The 20,275-nt window shown below is 49.4% G+C and overlaps 1 protein-coding gene across 1 annotated transcript in view; it reads left to right on the forward strand.

The window, feature by feature from the left end:
- The window catches only part of LOC144251494 (CUB and sushi domain-containing protein 1-like), a 425,723-nt gene that overhangs the window by 219,511 nt on the left and 185,937 nt on the right, over positions 1–20,275 (forward strand). Inside the window, exons 7-11 of the mRNA XM_077794365.1 lie at positions 5,401–5,583; positions 6,932–7,258; positions 8,158–8,352; positions 12,132–12,270; positions 15,050–15,237. Coding sequence (XP_077650491.1) covers positions 5,401–5,583; positions 6,932–7,258; positions 8,158–8,352; positions 12,132–12,270; positions 15,050–15,237 — 1,032 coding nt within the window. The remainder of the gene's footprint in view (positions 1–5,400; positions 5,584–6,931; positions 7,259–8,157; positions 8,353–12,131; positions 12,271–15,049; positions 15,238–20,275) is intronic.

A 20,275-nucleotide genomic window follows, 5' to 3' on the forward strand; every position in this document is an offset into this window, starting at 1 on the left:
GGAACCTACCCGAGGCTGTTTACACAGCTGTTAGTGTGGATCTGAGGTGTCCCTCAAAAGCTGCATGTGACAGTGCCAGGACACTCAGAGTAAAATGATAGCTGTGAGAGTGACCCACTGAGAACTTTAACCCTCTGACAGGGATGAACCGGGTGGTCACTGTGGGCAGGCTGGGTGTGGTGGAGGAGGTGGGTCCCTGGGGACGGGCCTTTGGGGTTTGTATTTTGACCCTGGTGGGCAGAGCTCTGTCCACTTCCTGACTGCAATGTCCTCCCACCACGATGTTCTTCCGCACCTTGGGCCCAGAGCATCGCAGCCGCCTGTCTATGAACTGAGACCTCTGAAACCATGAGCCAAATAAACTTTTTCTTTTCTAAAATTGTTCTTTTCCAATCTCCTGGTCACAGTGGTGGAAAAGTCACCTGGAACAGCAGCTTTATTCATAACTGCCAAAATTTGGAGGCAACCAAGATGTGAAGGCAATAGGCGATGGATAAGTCCACTCTAGTCTGTCCAACTGCGGGACTTGGCACTAAAAAAATGCTCTCTCCAGCCACGAAAGACACAGAGGAAACTTAGGTGCATATTGCAAATGAAAGAAGCCAATCCCAAAAGGCCACTCACCCCAGGACACTCGGGAAAAGGCGGAGCTGTGGAGTCAGAGATGAGCGGGAGCCAGGGTTGGGGGCGGCAGGGACGAGTAGGCAGGGCAGAGGGGCTTTGGAGGGCTGCAGAGCTCCTCTGCATGATGCTGCCGTGGTTGATATAAGTCATTGTACATCTGTCCAAACTTGCAGAATGTCCACCTCCAGGAGCCACCTAATGGGAACTGTGGGCTCTGGGTGACCGTGGTGTGTCCCTGTGCCCGGCTCATCCAATGTTACAAAGACGCTGACAGGTCAGGGAATTGAGCTCTGCTCTCTGCTCAATTTTACTGTGAACCTAAGACAATCCCAAAAGAATATAGCTAAAAAAAGGGCATTCCAGCAAAATAAATATCCAAGAAATTAAATAAATGAAGAAGCATTTAAAACCTGCTCAACTGCCTGTGGGGGACCTGGACTGTGGGCCCAGTGGGTCCTCTGTGGCAGGAGACTGCAGCAGGGACCACAGGATGGGGAGTGAGCCGGCTGGGCTCCTGGCTGGCCCCCTGTGTCCTGGGATTTCCCTCAGCTCCCAGCTCTGCAAGGGAGACCCATGCTCTTATTTGCTTATAGGCCTCTATGCCCTTTGACTAGCAGCCAAATGCAATTCTGATACCTATAGGAAATAAAATTGAGGATTTTTAGTGACATGTTTACTGTGACCTATAAAAAAGGGAATTGCTTAGCTTATGAGATTACTTAGCTGTTTTGTACTAGTATAATTTATGGTGTATTTATTGCACAGTTTGAAAAATCTAATCATTCCTACGTGATTATTTTTGAGTAGGAATGGATAATAAATTCACTTTGGTGTCTCCTTTTACACATAAATCTTTGCTTTAGTCCAAATTAGGCACAGTAATTGGGAAATCACTGAGGCCTCCTCGGATACTGCACTCATCATGCGTCTCACATTTGCTGCTAGAGGTCAGCCAACAGTCTCAGTTCTTATTGTTATTGTTTCTCTTTCTTAAGAAGTTGCTCTCCACAAAGATTCCTGTCCCGGTGCGTACATAGTCTGGGTAAAGATGGGTTTCTTGGGGGAATGGGGTGAATTCTGCTCCTTGCCATCACGGTGGCCACAAAAGCCTCATGAGCCTGTCTCTGGTGGCCCAGTCAGAGGGCCCCTTCCAGGCTGCCCTGGTCAGCATGCACCTGCTCCTCTCCTCTTCCCCATCGGCTCCCCAGTTGGTCCCCCTAGGCTGGCAGCTCTCTCCTTCCTCTTCCCAGTCACATTCTTCCAAGTGTGGCCTGGTGGCTGGTTTGGGGGACACTGCACAGGTAGACCCTGACCACTGATGGGCTGGGGGAGCCTGGGTGATCCTGGGGTGCAGGTGAGACAGGAGCCCACTGACTGGGCCCTGCGGAGCTGGCGGGAGGAGCCTGTTGAACCTGCTGAGATGAACGCACCGCCTTGTTTTAGAATGCACCGTGGATCTCCCACTGCCACAGTCTCAGCCATCAGGAAAGAGAAACACAGTTCATGGAATCTTGAAAATGCTCAGCTGTTTCATTCTGTGCCCGCAGCGCTCCGCGGACTGGCTCACGTTTCTGACTGCCCTGACCTGCCAGTCGATAGCAGGGCCTTTCATTTTTTTTTTAAATTGTTTCCTATGAATTCAGGAGGCCAGTGATGCTGGTGTTGGTTAAGGGGATGGAAGTAGATATTGAAAACAAGAAGAATGAGTCCTGAGCACTTCATCAATGAGCAGGAGTCCAAGCACCCGCTGACCTCTGCAGATTGCCCGGCTGGTCCCTGAGGCTGGGTGCCTTCTCTGGGGCTGCCCTGGAGGGCTGCTCATGGAAGCTGAGCCCTGCTGAGTGTGCGTGTGACTGCTGTCTCCGAAGGCACTGGCTCCTGGAGGTCAGGCATCCTGGGCTGGACAGGAGCAATGTGAATGTTCAGGGTGGCTCTTCCTTAGCCTTGTGGTATCAACAGGAGCAGATCAAAAGTGGGGGCTGATTTGAATGGAATTCTGTTTCATGGGTCTAGATTTGACAAATTTTCTGCAGTTTCTTATAGTTATCTTAATATTTTAACAGCGTTTCTCAGAGCTGTGCCTCGTGAATTCCCCTTGGTGACCCAGTGGCCTGGGCCCTCTGTGTCTCCTAGCACTCATTCCAAGTGACCTGTTCCATTCTGGGAACATTGATTCCCTCCAGAAAGACCACGTGAGGGTACAGGAGGCAGGGATTGGCCTTGCAGACTCGACTTCAAGCCACCATCTACGTGTGTCCTAAACTGTGCCAGTGTAACAAGATGCTCAGGAACAGGAAGAGAATAGGGAATTTATTCCTGTATTATATAAGCATTTGTAGGCATAGAATAAAATATCAAATAAAAATAAAATTCATTAGAGATGAATGTTAAATCACATGTCATTCTACTAAAAGTACTTTTAAAGTATTCAGAAATAAATATTTCATAAAATTTATCCCGTAATCCCAGCTATTCAAAAGGATCCCAATTTCCAGGCCACCAAGGGCAATATAGTGAGACCCTCTCTCAAAATGAAACAGAACAGGTCTGGAGATGTAGCTTGGTAGAGCACCGTGGATTTCATCCCTAATACGAAACAAAACAAAACAACAACAAGAAAATCCTGAAGTGGTGTCAGAGGTTCTAACCTGAGGGCCATACCACCCTCAGGGGAAATTTTGAAATCTGTATATTTTGTCATCACTGTTTGGGACAATAGTAGCACTTTGTGTATAAGGAAAGCTGTCCCAACAACCCCTCCCAAACAAAGCGTCACAGGCACAGACATGGGATCCTCTCACTCGTGTGTGACTGAAGGCACAAGCTACGTGGAACCTCCACCCAGGGCCCTCTGCCTGTACCGTGTGGCAGTGGCTGGCCTGGGTGTGCCTGGCAGATGCCGGTCTGTGCCAGGATTCAGAATGAGGAGCAGGGCACCTTTGGTGGCAAGTAGCTAAATGCAAGGTCAGCAAGAGACGCAGAGAGGCCCTCCTCTGCAGCCGCATGGTTGTCAAACACAGCCTGTTATTTCTGAAAGCTCTTTGGAGTTCCTGCACTTAAGAGAGTAAATGACATCAGCAAAAACTGCCACAGTTCATTTCATTATTAGAAGAAATTGTGGCTGGGCACGGTGGCACACGCCTGTACTCCCAGCGGCTTGCGAGGCTGAGAGAGGAAGACCCAAGTCAGCCTCAGCAACGGTGAGGCGCTAAGCAACTCAGTGAGACCCTGTCTCTAAATAAAATATGAAATAGGGCTAGGGATGGGGCTCAGTGGCCGGGTGCCCCCGAGTTCAGTGCCTGGTACCAAAAGAAGAAGAAGAAGAAATTGTGGGCTGGGCATCAGAGATAAAACAACAACAACAAAAAGGCCCGAGGTTTGGGGGAGACAGCCAAGGCAGCAGTGTGACACAGCAGAAGGGAGGGGCCAGAGGGCACGTCACATGTGACACCACGGAGGGAGGCCTTGACACAGACAGCCACTCACAGGGTCTCTGGTCCAGTCTGGCCATGACCACACCAGTCCCACGCAAAATGTCCTCGCCAGCTCTTAAGTGTCCCACTGCCTCTCAACACCATTATGTTGGGGGTCACAGTTCATCGTGCATCTGGAAGGACAAACGGTGGCCATTGCTAATAAAGCAGAAATTTGAATTTGCTGCTGGCTTCTCTAAGCCCTTGCAGAATTTGAGAAAAATCAATAGATAATCAAACAAATGCTCATATGAATGAATGAATGAGGTGATGGATAAATAAGTAAATAGATCTAAACACCTAAAAAAGGATTAAAACAGAGACCCCGATGGATGGCGTTCTCCTGGAGTATGGCTCTCCTGGGGACATGCTGGCTCTGGGGGGACTCAGTCCTGTCCTGCCTCTGCTCGAACCTCCCCACAGGGTGGCCTACCTGCCACCCTGGCCCACATCACTTAGCACAGGCAGGGAGCTGCCCAGGAAGCCCCTCCAGGGGGCCTGGCCTCTCCCTCAGGGCATCTGCGCTTCCTCTGTCTCCCCCCTGCCCAGCCCTCTGGGCTCCTTCAGGAGGGAACCTGGTCAGCACCGCATGCTCTGTTTAATTCTTGATGGCCCTGGTGAGAGCAAGGGCCGTCCTGCTCACCCACCACCCCGTCACCTAGCAGAGGACCTGACACGCAGCTGGCTCTCAAAAGCACTGTGGCGGGACTGAGTAAGGCGCACGTCTTGGCCAGCATGTCCCAGGTCTTGGCCAGCGTGTCCGAGGTCCTGGCCAGGGTGTGAAACGTGGCCCATGTTCCATGGCAGCTGTGTGTTGATGAAAAGCGGTTTCATTCTATGCACTTTGTTATCTGAAGACCATAAATTTACTCTTCCTGCTTCACAAATGAATTCTGACGTCCATTTCAGGAAAAGTGTCAAATTGATCACATTGATCTGAATATTCAGGAAGGGAAGAGCACTCGTGTTTGCAGTGTTAATAGTGAAAAGCCTGAGGATGAGGCCCACATGAGTGGTCACGTTCTAGTGCAGACGGAGGCTGGAGGTGCCCCCAAGATGCACCTATTAATTTCAGCACATCTGTGTGGCCTGGGTGTCTTATAGGAAGGACAGTCACTTTCCTACCTTCCTGTCCCAGGCAACTTGCAACTTCTTCGTGTTCTGCGATTGTTGGATGAATTGCGTGTCTTTCTGAAATCATTTATGAAAATGAAGTTTAGATGAGCAAATAGAAGCCTGCACTTGGGAGTTCACGGTGTTTGTTGTGTAATGTTAATGGTCTGTCTGTTTCTCCCACTTTCAGAAATTGAAAAGGGCGGCTGTGGCGACCCTGGCATCCCCGCCTACGGGAAGCGGGTGGGCAGCAGCTTTCTGCACGGAGACACGCTCACCTTTGAATGCCAGGCGGCCTTCGAGCTGGTGGGCGAGAGGGTCATCACCTGCCAGCAGAACAACCAGTGGTCAGGCAACAAGCCCAGCTGTGTGTGTGAGTTCCTGTCCTGCAAGGGCCCAGGGCAGAGCACGGGAGGAGAGACCCTGGGGAGGCAGCTGCCCAAGGGGTGTTCCCAGACACCAGCTTTCTGCTGTCCCTGTTAAAACAAGATCTGCTGCCAGAAGAAGTGCAACTGAGCTCTTTCTACCCCAAGGGATCGAACATACTACTGTCGCCCTCGAGAGCCCCTGATAGGTGCCAAGTCAGGCTGAGTGGCAGCAATGGAGACTCTATGACCTAGTGATTGTGGTAGCCAACTTTTCAAGGCTGTGACAAAACACCTGAGACAATCAACTTAGGGAGGAAAGACAGTTTCAGAGGTTTTAGTCCAAGGTTAGCTGGCTTCATTACTGTGGAGGCAAGGTTTGACATTGTGGTGGTGGGAGGCGGTGGTGGTGAAGGGTATCCATCTCATGACAGCCAGGAGGCAGAGAGAGAGAAAGAGAGGAGGGACCCAGAGACAAAATAAATCCTCCCCGTCATGAGTCCAGAACCCACCTCCTCCAAAACGAGGTCCCACCTCCACTGTGCCACCAGCTGGGGACCACACCTTCAGCACCTGAGCCTGTTGGGACATTTCAGACCCAAACCACAGTAGTATGTTGTGCAGCCTTGGGCACTAGTGGGTGGCTGTTGGGAGCATGGTGCTACAGGAGGCTCGGCCCTCTTCCTGTGTGCACAGCGTGGAAGCAGCAGCAGGGGCCTCACGGCCACTTAGAAGGTTGACTTAATTGACAAGTGAACATGGCCATGGCTGGAAGTGTGTGTGGAATCATGTGGAGAAAAGCAAGGCTTATGGCAGCCTCTGCCACCCAAACAGAAACAGGGGCTCAGATTTGTGTGAAGCACACGTTCTTCAGGTATCCAGAGGAGTTCCATGTTGCCCAACGACAGCACAGTTTGATTTTCTCATTACTTATTGTTAATCTTTGCCCACAACCAACAAAAGAATTAGATAAACAACTGGAAAAAAATGCACCTTAAAAGAAAATAAATAAGTAAAAAGTTATCACAGAAGAGCAGACCCAATTGCTCCTCTGGCACCTATGACTAATGCTGTTCCTCTGGAGGCAGAAAGTCTGAATTAGAAATCACAATATCTAGCACACATTTCTAACCAACTCAGTGGGATCATGTTTATTTTAGAGCCTCTGCGGAATTAGGCAAAGTCCCTGGCTGTGCTGTGTAAGGTAACGAGACAGGTTGTTTGGGAAAGAGAAACGCTGTGCTCCAGGACCACTGGTCTCACCGCAGCCAGCCATTGTGGCCACCTGCAGGGGTGGGCCAAGGGCAGTTCTTGGGTCATGCCACACTGTTTGAAAATATATTCCTGTCTCCGCAGTTTCATGTTTCTTCAACTTCACGGCATCATCCGGGATCATCCTTTCCCCAAATTACCCAGAGGAATATGGCAACAACATGAACTGTGTTTGGCTGATTATATCTGAGCCGGGAAGCAGAATCCACCTCATCTTCAATGATTTTGACGTGGAGCCTCAGTTTGACTTTCTGGCAGTCAAAGATGATGGGATTTCTGATATAACTGTCCTTGGTACTTTCTCTGGCAATGAGGTGCCCGCTCAGCTGGCCAGCAGTGGGCACATAGTGCGCCTGGAATTCCAGTCGGACCATTCCACCACCGGCAGAGGGTTCAACATCACGTACACCAGTAAGTGAGCTCCTGGCCACGTTTTGATCACACACACTGAAGGTCTCTGAAGCTATGTGATCATTATCAAGGCACTAAGAGTAGCAAAATGACATAACGCTGTTCTGATATTTAGATCAGTCTCTGGGTCACCCCATCGCAGGGTGCTGGATCTCATATCCTGGCCCTCTTTCCAATTTTCCCGGCCTCCATCTTCCTTCCTTCCACCCATTCATGCATCCTCCTTGTAACAACAGAGTGTGACAACCAGGGTGACGGCGTTGGTGGTCAGGAGCCAGGGTCAGCACACCGGCCCTTGGAGATATGTAGTGGATTTTAACAAGACAGCTAATTTCTCTATGGCTCAGACCCCTCATCTGCAAAACAAATCTTATAGAAGAACGACTCCTTAAATGGTTTCTAGAAAGACTAAAACGAAACAGTAAATATGAGCAACACTAATCTGCCTCTGGCTGCTGCTTAGGTACGGTGTGTAGAATTCCCGGTAACGATGTCGTTCCACAGTAACTCTGGGATATAGGGTCAGAGTCCCTCACTTCCATCATCAGGGCATCTGCCGAGGGGCGGAAGCTAGGCCTCGGGCTGACCCCTACCTGGAGCAGATGTGCCCTGAGCCTCAGTTCTGCCCCCACCACCGTGTCCCTGGTCTCTCTTCTCAGTGCACAGGAAGTGTGCTTCCAGCCCAAGTGCGGCAGAGGTGACAGGTCTATTCATCCATCGGTGCTCTGCTTACAGATCCCAATATCCCGCTTGTTCAGTGTATTTACTCATCTGTGGGTGGTATAACTGAAATTTGGGGAAGCAGTGGCCTTATAAATGGGCTCTGTTTCCTTGTTTCTTGATACACGTAACTGGAATCCAAACACTTGGTCCTGCTTCTCTTCTCTCTCCTCCGCCAGCCTTCGGTCAGAATGAGTGCCATGACCCCGGCACCCCCGTCAACGGCAGGCGTTTTGGCGACAGGTTTCTGCTCGGGAGCTCCGTTTCCTTCCACTGTGACGAGGGCTTTGTCAAGACGCAGGGGTCCGAGGCCATCACCTGCATCCTGCAGGACGGGAATGTGGTCTGGAGTGCCACCGTCCCTCGCTGTGAAGGTGGGCCCGTCCCCAGCCTCCTGGCCTCCCCCTTCACACAGGCCGGGTTCCAGTTTCCTAGATGCCGGAACAGAGAGCCCGGAGGGACTGAAGCACAGGAAGTGTGGCCTCACTCCCCGGAACCAGGCTCTGGCTGGGTGGTGTCCTCTGGAGTGTGCCAGGGAGGGTGTGTCCAGGAAGCCCCAGCTCCCGTGCTCCTGGGCCTCGGCACGTCACGTGACCTCGGCCACATGCTCAAGAGGAGCTCTCCTGGGTGTGCATCGGACTGTGTCCGTGCCCCCTGTTGTACTGGGGGAGGGTCCTCTCTCCCGTGACGCCCCGTCTGCCTTCACTGATGGCACCTACGTGCTCCTGAGCCCACACACCCTCAGTGAGTGGTGGGAGGGTGGGACTGAGGATCTGGGGCCTGAATTCAACCCGTGACCACACTGTGGTTTTAATCAATGATTTCTTTCTTTATCAAAGCTCATCTGAATAATACCTACTTTTCTTCTCGATACTTCTGGTCTACTTACCTGTCATGCGGCCAGAGGAAAAAATGTCAGGAGCAGGACCTCATGGCCCTTCATTATTGATCGTTTCAAAACGTTTGCCTCAGGCCCCTGACCCATCCTCCCTGTCTTACACAATGAGCTCAGGAACCTTGAAATCATCTCTGCTGGATCCCTAAGAAATGCACACGTAAAAACAAAAGTAGCATGCCCCTTTGCTCTCCAGCATTGCCCAGATTTTCAATGAGTTAAAGAGGTGAACTGTGGTAAGTGGGGGAGGCTGGCTTTTCTTGGCTCTGCACTGAGGAGGTTAAACTGCACCTTCACGGTGTGAATTCATATTGAGTCTTTGCATCTTTCTTGCCTTTTGGCCCGTAGCTTATATTTTAGGATTAGGATCATAAAGTAGTTGAGCACATACGATAAAATATTTGCTGACGAGTGCTTTTTGCAGAACTTTTCTAAACAGTGACAAGTTGGAAACAACTAAATGTCCAACAGCAGGGAGCCGGCTAAGTGGACAGAGACGTGTACCTAGACCAGGGGTCGAGCATCATTAACCAAGGTGACGGGCCAGACAGATCCTGAGTTGCTGTCATGGGAAAGACCAGGGGCATGAGCACATGAGTTCACAGGGTTTTGGAAACACAGGCACGTGCCAGCGTCTCAGGAGAGGGAGCCGGAGGCGCTGGGCGCTCACGAGTTAATGGTGGCTGGAAGGTGTCTTCCTCTTGGGTCATTCCCTCAGTTGTCTGAGGTCAACCTGTTTCTTTTAAATACGTAACTAGGAAATGAATAGGCAGCCGAGGGCGGCTCTCCTCCTGCACTGCTGGAGGGAAACTTCCCGAGTCTCACCTCCAAGGGGTCAGAGCCGAGAACAGCCGTGGGGAGACTGAACTCTCAGAGCCCAGCCAGGCCACCCCTTGTCCAGCCTGAGCAATGCGCTGGGTGGCTTGCCACCGTCAGGAGACACTCCAGCTGAGCCCTGTGGTGGCCTGCGAGTGGCTCTGCAGCAGTTGGGAAGATGCCCTCCTTCCTTTCCTCAACTGTTAGAAGAATTCAGGGGCTGGGCACCACCCTGGTGGTACAGTGGAGGGCAAGGGAGCAACAGCGCACTTTTATTTTTAAATCTATCTTAATAATTCATTTTAACATATAATTTTACACGTTATGTTTATAAAATGTTAACAGATGGTGGTTTTGGAGCCTTTATAATTAAGTGGATGTGCACACGTGGCGTGTTCACACAGGTCACAGGAAAGGTGCCGCAGCTAATCCTGTCTGAACACTGCTGTAGCTGTGTAGACCACGGCTGGCTGTGAGGCATGACTGAGTTCATGAGCAAGACTTTGCAGAGAACAGGCTCTTGCCTCGTCCACCACGCTGGCTGTCTGTGCCGGTCACCCACAGTGTGCTGTGGGTAGAGGCGTCACCAGCTGCAGGCGGGGCCTGTTCTCGGCACACTGGTGGACAGGGCCCTGTAAGCACAGGGAGTAGCAGGACCTGAGATAAGGGGAGGCAGCACATCGACCCTGAGCAGAGCTCCATTACCAGGAGGAGCCCCGCCAGGTGAAGCTAAGTGAAAACTCCAGCTTCAGTCGGAAAACAGAGAAAGGAAGAGTCCTGATGGGAGATCTGAAAGTCCCCCCCAACTCAGACCCACTCCCTGGGCCCGGCAGGGTCTCAGGGAAGGCAGGAAGGTGTGCTCTGGCAGCATGGCCACCCAGGTCCCCACCAGGAACCTGCTGCTCAGAAGCCACCAGCTTCCATAGCAAGCAGGTCGAGTGCAGAGAGTGCAAGGGCCGCGAGGAACAGCCGCCAACTCGACTGAAGAGGTATGCATGACTCTCAGGTCGGTCCCCAACAGCACACTCGGGGTTCCCATTCCCCTCCAGCCTCCTTCGTAGAAATCAATTAAATGATTGTCCAAGAATGAACCCTCACAAATTAAAACAAATGTAGACCGCTTCATTAACAATGCCCCAGTTGAGGTTCTATAATCAAAACAGAACCCCAAGCACACACCTAGCATCCAGAGTCCTCTCTGAATCGACAGCTGTGTATTAAATAGAAATTCAGGGTTCAGATTCCACACTGCCTGGAAATCCTGGGGGAGAGACCTTCCACCAGAGCAAAGTGGGGCAGCAGAGCCACACCACAGGGCACACAGGGCTCATGGCCTGCAGCACGGAGCTCGGTGCCCAGAGTGAAAGATACAGAAAGGAAGGCATTAGAATAGATAAACTCAGAGACCTGAGATTCTGCAGAGGGGACCAGGAGAGAAGACGGTAACACACACGGTTGGGAGCCTCAGGGAAACTGTCCTTAGAGGAATAACTCAGCTCACATAAGCAATGCCAGCCCCGCAGCGAAGCCAGGTTTGTTGAAAAGCGCCTTGTTTATCCTGGCGGAGTTCACTGGGGCCTCAAAATCTGGATGAAAGGGAAAGATATTCTCAGCACTTCATCTATGTGGTCATTTTTCACCAAAGGAATCACACGCCAAAAAGGAGACGCATGTTTTAAACTACACGTTTTCACATACCTGCTGCCTCTGAGTTCACAGGGGAGATGAGCAGTAGAGAGTATGCAAAACATGGAAGGCGGTGTGGCCAGGTGGAAGTGTGTTCTTCCCTGCAGTGTTAACCCAGGGGACACTGTTTTCTGAGGACTCTTGCAGGTGACAGGGAATTCACACAGCCCGGGACACACTTCTTAACCCTCCCTTTTTCTTTTGTGACTATAAACTATTGTCTGCCACTCGCTGCTTCAGGATAGGCCCAGCCTAACCCTGAGCTTGTACAGTTCACACTTTTGTTTTTAACATGCACCAACAACTTAATATCCTACGTGGCAAGTAATTTTAACAAAACAAACACAACCCGACGTATATACATACGAACACACTAGCTCACATGTCTTGGGGTTTTTCATCATTAGATTTAAGGCCATTTAAAATTTCATCTTCCGTAAATGCTTATTGAATTCCTAATGCATGTAAGATGGCTATGAGTGGCATGTGCCAGGAGATTCCTGAGGACCAGACAGGTCGCTCCCATGTAGATCATCCAAGGAGGAGCACTCTGCCTAGTTGTGAGGGCAGATAACCAGCCGTGCAAGGCACAGACCTCAGTTTCAATCAACTCAGGGCCTTATTAGCAACAGGTATGCCTTAATACTTGGAAATACTGAATCCATGCCCGGAAAGCAGCCCCTATTTTGGTGGCGATGTGACTATGGCATGACCTCCCACATTTACTTGAACCTGACTGTGTGCATCTTCCTTTAGCCCCGTGCGGTGGACATCTGACAGCCTCAAGTGGGGTCATTTTGCCTCCTGGATGGCCAGGATATTATAAAGACTCTTTGAATTGTGAATGGATCATTGAAGCAAAACCAGGACATTCTATCAAAATAACTTTTGACAGGTAAGATGAGCCTTGTCCTTCATCTGGTCCTGGGACCCTTATCTGTTCCATGTTTTAAGTTAGTGGATCTTAAAACTTTCAAGGTGACAGTTCTTTGGTCCTCCAAAGGGGCTGACCCAACAGGATTAGGCACTACTCCTTCAGTTCTGTTCTTCCCGAGCATCGTCCTCCCAACCCAAGTTAGCTGTGCACAGAGAAGCTTCCTGGGTGACTGTTCCCCCACTGGGGCTGACCCTGGAGTCCATCCTGGGTGGCTTCCTCCCAGCTGACCCTGGAGCCTGTCCTGAAGCTGGTGCCTGCAGTGGAGTGAGTTCTGCCAGGTTCTTGGTGGCACAGGACACAGCCCCCTGTCCCTCTGGTGCCTTCTCTTCCCTCTGGGGCAGCACAGAAAAGGCCTCTCCAGTTCTGATGTCAGCTGTCAGTAACTGGAGACTGTCGAATGTCCAGAGTGAACCTTGGGGCAAATGCAGCAGATGAGATGTCCATCAATTGCCCAAGGCATCGCTGCCACTGGAGAACAGGGTGGCTTTGCTCCTTGAGTATGGATTTGATAATCTGCAAAAGTAAGCATGCCATTCAGGCTCTGTGAGATAAGGTGTTTTCCCGTGTCACTCAGCATTGAAATTGATTGGATGATTAAAAATTAAACTGGTTTGAAACAAGCCATAGGCTTTGAAATGCAGGGAAGGACTGTTGTAAAGTTCTGACCTCACACCTCTGAATGGCATCGCACTTATCTTGTACGACCTTATTGACTAGATTGCATTCAGAGTTTTTGCCTCCAGAATATTCTAGTATCTCGACTTCATGAGGTTATTTCCTGTTTTGTTTTCCCAGTAATTTTCTAAGAATTTGATATCAACATAGGGAATATTTATTGTAGTTGCCATCTTTAGTAATTATTTTTATTCAAAATTGTTGTTTCCACTATTTAGGTTGGATGATAACATTCAGTAGATTTTTCCTTAGAAATAGGGAAAAATTTGATTCATCTATTTTGAGAGTAGATTCCTGCAAATAACATTAATCATTTGAAAAGCAGTATCTCAATATATATTCAGTAAATTAAACTGGGCTTCCTATAAATGCTTACACTTTTCGATAGGGTTGCTAAAGCAGAAGGCCAAACCTAAATCATTTGGTAAAGACAGTGATTTCCGCTCCTGACGCGGGAGGCCTTTCCGATTTCCCCAGGCGCACCTACTCAGTGTTACTTCAGTGCGGTATTTTGCCAGCCTCCCCGTGTAAGCACCTCACGTTTCTGATATTTGGAACATCAGTGGTGGTCACCGGAGATGCATTGCCCGGCTCCTTAAGGAGGAGCCACAGAGTGCGTGTGGACTTGCTCATTGGCCAGTGGAATCCCCTTGGGGGGGTCGAGTTTGTCCATGTGCTTTGCAGTTCCACGAGGGTGACTTTGTCATGCAATGTGAGTCAGGTTGCTGGGCCATGAGAGTGCTTAGGGGTCTCTGCTCTGAGGTGACTCTAGAAGTCACACAGCAGTCTTGGCTCTTGGGAAGACCGGGAGGACATAAAAACGAGTGTGTGAGCCCCTCAGATGCGATGGCTTCCCCTCTTATGCAGATTCCTGGAATTTGAGCTCAAACATCCGAGGAATCATAACCTTTAGATTAAAAGACAAAGTTGGCACCGCCTGCTCCCCAGCGCTCCAGCCTGTGAGTCTATTCTGTTCTGGCCACGTGAGGCAGGGTCCTCTGGTTCCTTCCTGTGGAAGGGCAGGTTCCAGGGCACCCTCCTCGCTGCGGAGAATATGGATCAGGGTGCATTTTCACTGAGAGAAGTTTGCACTGCTTCATGATAATCAGGGCAGAACCTTTGGCTCCATGCCATTTTGGCTGATGTGTGCCGCGCCACCAAGGTAGCTTCGTGTCTCCCCCTTGATTTCCTGTTCATCCAGAATCCCAGTGGAGAACAGTGGCACAGGCTTCCGAGGACTCTGGCTCCCGTTACAGAGTGAGTCAGAGGCTTATGACGCCTCAGCTGCTCCCTGAGAGCAAAACCAAACACTTGGAAAGCAGGTTAGCTCTTGGAGGACTAGACAGGCCATTTAGAAAATTACCTCCGTGCCTGGAATGGCACCAGCGTCATGTCTAAGGGGACCCAAGTGGCTGTGACTTTATATAAATGGAACTGCAGCCAGACTCCCTGGAAGCACAAGGAAGTGAAGCATTTGTGGGAAGCTCTTTCAAATCACTAAAGTTATCTTTTGAGTTTGAGAAGTAGTTCAGCTTAGTCCAGCTTCCTGTTAATGCCACTTAAAAAAGCACAGGATCTGGTCCAGGAAAGGTACCTAATGTGGCTGTGTACTTTGAGTCCCTTCTTCCTCTAGGAGATCATTTCACTTGAGTGTTCCAAGGTGTCCGTGATGGTGTCAAACAGGGAATTGTGAAAAACACTTTTAAAATGCAAAAGTATTGACAATTATCTGTCTATTCACCTGACATTTCTCTCATGGGGGTTTTGAATCAGAGCTGAATAATGACCTTAATTTTTATCTGTCATGTTACAAGGTAGAGTGTTATGTAAGATGGGGGCGGGGAGAGTGTCCTGTTTCTTCCAGAAAAACACACTCATTCCTACGTGAGTGTGTGTGTGTGTGTGTACACATAAATGTACAGATAAATACGTGTACACATGTGATTTTGAATATTTTATTCACGTTGGTATGTGTGGGGTTTTAATTAACGGATGAGGGTGGTAGGAGAGGTCTGTAAGTACGGGACCTGAACGTCTTTCCTGACATGATGCACGTCCACAGGTTCCAGACGGAAGTCAATTACGACACTCTGGAAGTCAGGGACGGGCCCACCAGCTCTTCCCCCCTGATTGGAGAATACCACGGCACCCAGGCCCCCCAGTTCCTCGTCAGCACGGGGAGCTTCCTGTACCTGCTCTTCACCACCGACAGCAGCCGCTCCAGCGTGGGCTTCCTCATCCACTACGAGAGTAAGTGGCCTTCCTGGGCCCCCGGGCAGGTTCTGTCTTCAACGTTCAGAGGAGCAGCCGCTGGGGTGACCTGTCGGCTCCGCCAAGCCTCCTCCCCAGTCTCTACGGAGTGCTTGGGGTGTTCTCCTCACACTCCCCCAAATACTTACGGGTTGTCCATTCCGAGGTACAATGATGAAGTACCTCCGTGTGTTGTCACCTCACTGCAGAGGACAATGATACGCTTTTATTATTAGGAAGGTACCTTTGGCCTGAAGCATTCCAGGACATCACGGTAAAACTGCCCACCCAGGCCCCGAGTGGACAGGGCCCCTGTTTCTAGGGCCTGTGTGGCACGTGTGTCTCTGTTCGGACATGCCGGAGCATCTCACTGGGTACCGAGCCTGTGACGAAGGGGCAGGGGGGAGTCCCGCCTGGCCCTGCCACCTGCCCACCGGTGGCCGAGTGTTTCTGCAATGCTAACAGGACTTCCAGGCAGAAAGGCTTCCTTCTGCTTCTGTTTCCTCTAGTTAAAAATCTGCTCTTGATTTTAGCTTCTGAAATTATGAGATCCACTCATGATATTATTTGGGGTCACATTTACATAAACATCCTCTGGAATCTAGTTGAGGGGTGGATGTTCCCTGAGGACGCAATTTCAACAGTACTGAATATAAAACCCAAGCAGGGGTTCTCTGGACGGGCTCCACGCTCCTCGCCCACGTGGGACAGGAGTGGGGGGACCATGGGCCTGAAGGAGCCACAGTGATTGCAATTTACCTAAAAATAAGTGAGATAAATCTAATGTCATTGCTACTATATAATTTACCTATGTCCATATATAATTTTCTAAATCCATGGATGTTGATCTTTCTGCCTTTTAATCTTCTTTCTCTCTCTCACCTCCCCTTTCCTTTGCAAATCTCTGTCTGCCCTTATCCAGCACACCTGAACGAATCCCCTGTCATGCATGCTCCTCTGCCTTACCCTCCCACATGAGTGCACCCAAGATACTCAGCTCAATATACAGCTGGGCATGCTTTTGATAAAAAGGAATCCTACTATGCTCATATCCCACGGCAAGAAAATCAATGGCTAACAACTTAAAGATCAATTTCAAACCTGATACAAAGGTACTGGGTATTTTTCATGTATATATACGTGGATCTAGAGTTCATTTCACTGTACTATTCTTTAAAATTGAAGCACCAGAAAATGCCCCACTTCCCTCCGTTGCACATTCCTGTAAGGTAGCACTTCTTCTGGGGAAATGATCTGTGTACACATTGCGATCATCTGAGTTCAGAAAACTCCCAAGCATTGAAGAGCAGAGTATTCCATATTCGCCCCATACCCCGTTTTAGACCAGGGTTACGGGCCTTGTCAGCCTTTGGTGCAGGAAACTTAAGAGGTATTTCCAGACACTGGGGTATTTCCATAACTAGGATAACAAAGTTTTCGCCTTCCCTCTCTCTACATGAGTAGCTGTAGAGTATTTTGCCTACTTTGCCACCCTGTGCTCTAATGGCCACGTGCAGGTAGTAGAAGTGATTTCAAATGCTCATGTAGCTCAGACAAACAAGTTGCTTTTATTTGTTTTGCTTTTCCTGGAACTGAATGGAAGGAAGTGTGCTCACAGGTTTCTATCGGCTTTTCATTCTCACTGATGCAAGAGTAGAACACCGTGGGCTGGCCTACGAGGCAGCTGGGTCTCACGGCTGTCTTCACGGCCTTGGAAGAACTGCCAGGGTTGGTGTTTTTACTTAAGCTCTGCCTCAGCGAGGTGCACAGGAGGACCTGGAGCTGCCCCTCGGGGCAATGAAGTTTGACATTTTTCTTTCTTCACATAATAGAAGAAAACTGTCACCAGGACGGTGCATTGGCAGAGAGTGACTTGCGTGTGTCAGAAGGTTCCAGGCTCAGGGACCTGCAAAGCCTGTCCTCCTCAGGTTGGCGGAAAGCAGGAGGTGGCTCTGTCTGCAGAGGCAGTGGCTCCCCCCTGCAGACTGCCTGCGGGGCCCTGCTGGGGGTCCTCCAGAAGGCCCTGGAGGACTCCTGTGTGTGCTCTTGGTGAGACATGGACGCTGCATGGGAGTCCCACCACAGAGGTGGCACACTGGGCTCTGACTCACCACCACTCCTAGTATTGACCAACCGTTTGTTTCAAGAGAAGCAAGGACATGGACGACCCCATGATCCATGTTTATAAGGAAGGAGTCAGACCTGCGGGAGGGTCAGGCTGTGTGGCCTGCGGCTCTCAGATAAAGCAGATGATGGCATCCCAGGACGCACGTGCCAGGCTGCTGCTCCCACTGGTGGCAGAGACTAGGAGCTGCCCTGGAGCCTGGTGCATAAGGTCTGTGGAGGGCAGTCTCTGGGCAGCATTCCCCAGCACCAGCTCTCAGGGGCCTAAATTCTGGGCGTGGCCATTCAGTGGCGCTGTGGTGCCGGCGGGAGCTCTGGGTGTCCAGTGGAGCCCCGAGGTGGTGAGTGAGGCACGTGGGGTGCCCAGGAGCCCTGTGTCAGCACAGTCCTAGACACACACAACCTGCTGAGGGAGCCTACAGGGGGATGGAGAGGGCAGCAGAGGGAACAGCAGAAGGGAGAAGCCAGGGCAGGAGCAGAGACCCGTGGAGGCTGGAGCGGCCACCCTTGATGTGCAGTCAGGCTCCTCCAGGGCCCGGAGGAAGTGCACCTGGAAGCCAGCACGCGGGCGTGAGAGGACACCTGCCCATCAGTGCACTCTTACAAGGACAGCCCCTGTGACCCAGGGGTGGCCTAGGTCGAATCTTCATGCCACTTAAAAACAGCAACGGGACTCATCTCTCCTCAGCCTTTCGGCCCAAGTGGTGGCGCTGTGAGCCGTTCTTGTTCATGGTCCCCCTGTGCCTGCAGACCCCTGTGTTCTACCCTACAGACGTCAGTGCTGCAGGAGTCATGGCCCTACATGCTCAAGGTTAACTTAGGGGCTGGGGTGTGGCTCAGGGGGAGCGCTTGCCTAGCAGTGTGGGGCATTTAGCACCATCCTCAGCACCACCCAAAAATAAAATAAAGGCACTGTGTCCCTCTAAAACTCAAAAATTAAGGTTGACTTAGTTTATCAGTAGTGCCCGGAGACAGCGTGAGCTGCTGTAGGCCCCATTCACCTGGTAGAACCTTCTGGAAGTCCTGGAGGAGGGTGGGAGACCTTCTCTTCAAGGTTCTACTGAGAGCTCACCTGCACTTCTGTTCTGCATGTGCCGAGCCTGAACCATGCCCGCCCCCCTACAGTGATGCCCTTGTGCTCCGTGTGCTTGGAGAGGGTTGCTGCACAGTTTCCTCAAGTTTTTCCTCCCTACCCCCATTTGAATCACCCCCTTATATCAGAGAAGACATTCATCATTTGTTTTTTTGGGATTTTCTAACTTAGCATAATCTGCTCTAATGTTACCCATTTCCCTAAAATGCCATGATATTTTTTAGTGCTGAGTAATATTCAATTGTGTATAAATGCTACATTTTTCATCTATTGAAGGACCTCAAGGTTGGCTCCACAGTCTAGCTATTGTGAATTGAGCTGCTATAAACAGTGATGTGTCCCTGTAGTATGCTGTTTTTAGATCCTTTGGGTATAGTCCAAGGAGAGGGATAGCTGGGTCAAATGGTGGTTCCATTCACAGTTTTCCAAGGAATCTCCATACTGCTTTCCATATTGGCCGCACCAATTTGCAGTCCCACCAGCAGTGTGTGAGTGTACCATTTCCCCCACATCCTCGCCAACACTTATTGTTGTTTGTCTTCATAATAGCTGCCATTCTGACTGGAGTGAGATGGTACCTTAGAGTAGTTTTAATTTGCATTTCTCTGATTGCTAGAGATGGTGAGCATTTTTTTGTATATTTGTTGATTGATTGTATATCCTCTTCTGAAAAGTGTCTGTTCAGGTCCTTGGCCCATTTGTTGATTGATTTATTATTTTTTTGGTGCTTATCTTGTTGAACTCTTTATAAACCCTAGAGATTAGAGCTCTATCTGATGTGTGAGGGGTAAAACTTTGCTCCCAGGATGTAGGCTCTCTGTTCACCTCACATATTTCTCTTGCTGAGAAGAAACTTTTTAGTTTGAATCCATCCCATTTATTGATTCTTGGTTTTAATTCTTGCACTATAGGAGTCTTATTAAGGAAGTTGGGAGCTAGCCCCACATAATGAAGATTAGGGCCTACTTTTTCTTCTATTAGATGCACAGTCTCTGTTAATTCCTAGATCCTTGATCCATTTTGAGTTAACTTTTGTGCATGGTGAGACATAGGGATTCAATTTCATCTTCATATTTCATCTTCATTTCCAGTTTTCCCAGCACCATTTGTTGAAGATGCTATCCTTTCTCTAGTGCATGCTTTTAGCACCTTTGTCTAATATAAGGTAGCTGTAATTTTTTTGGTTAGTCTGTGTCCTCCATTCTGTACCATTGGTCTACCAGCCTGTTTCGGTGCCAGTACCATGCTGTTTTTGTTATTATTGCTCTGTAGTATAGTTTAAGGTCTGGTATAGTGTTACCACCAGTTTCACTCTTCTTGCTTAGAATTGCTTTAGCTATTCTAGGTCTCTTATTTTTACAGATGAATTTCATGATTGCTTTTTCTATTTCTATGAGGAATGCCATTGGGATTTTGATCGGAATTGCATTGAACCTGTATAGTGCTTTTGGTAGTAAGGTCATTTTAATAATATTAATTCTGCCTATCCATGAGCAAGGTAGATCTTTCCATCTTCTAAGGTCTTCTTCTATTTCTCTCTTTAGGGTTCTATAGTTTTCATTGTATAGGTCTTTCACCTCTTTTGTTAAGTTGATTCCCAAGTATTTTATTTTATTTTATTTTTTTGAGGATATTGTAAATGGGTTTTCCTCATTTCCCTCTCAGAGGATTTGTCACTGATATACAGGAATGCCTTTGATTTATGGGTGTTGATTTTATATCCTGTCACTTTGCTGAATTCATTTACTAGTTCTAGAAGTTTCTTGGTAGAGTTTTTTGGGTCTTCTAAGTATAGAATCATATCATCAGCAAATAGTGCTA

The sequence above is a fragment of the Urocitellus parryii genome (genome assembly GCF_045843805.1).
Source record: "Urocitellus parryii isolate mUroPar1 chromosome 14 unlocalized genomic scaffold, mUroPar1.hap1 SUPER_14_unloc_1, whole genome shotgun sequence".
Classification (NCBI taxonomy): Eukaryota; Metazoa; Chordata; class Mammalia; order Rodentia; family Sciuridae; genus Urocitellus; species Urocitellus parryii.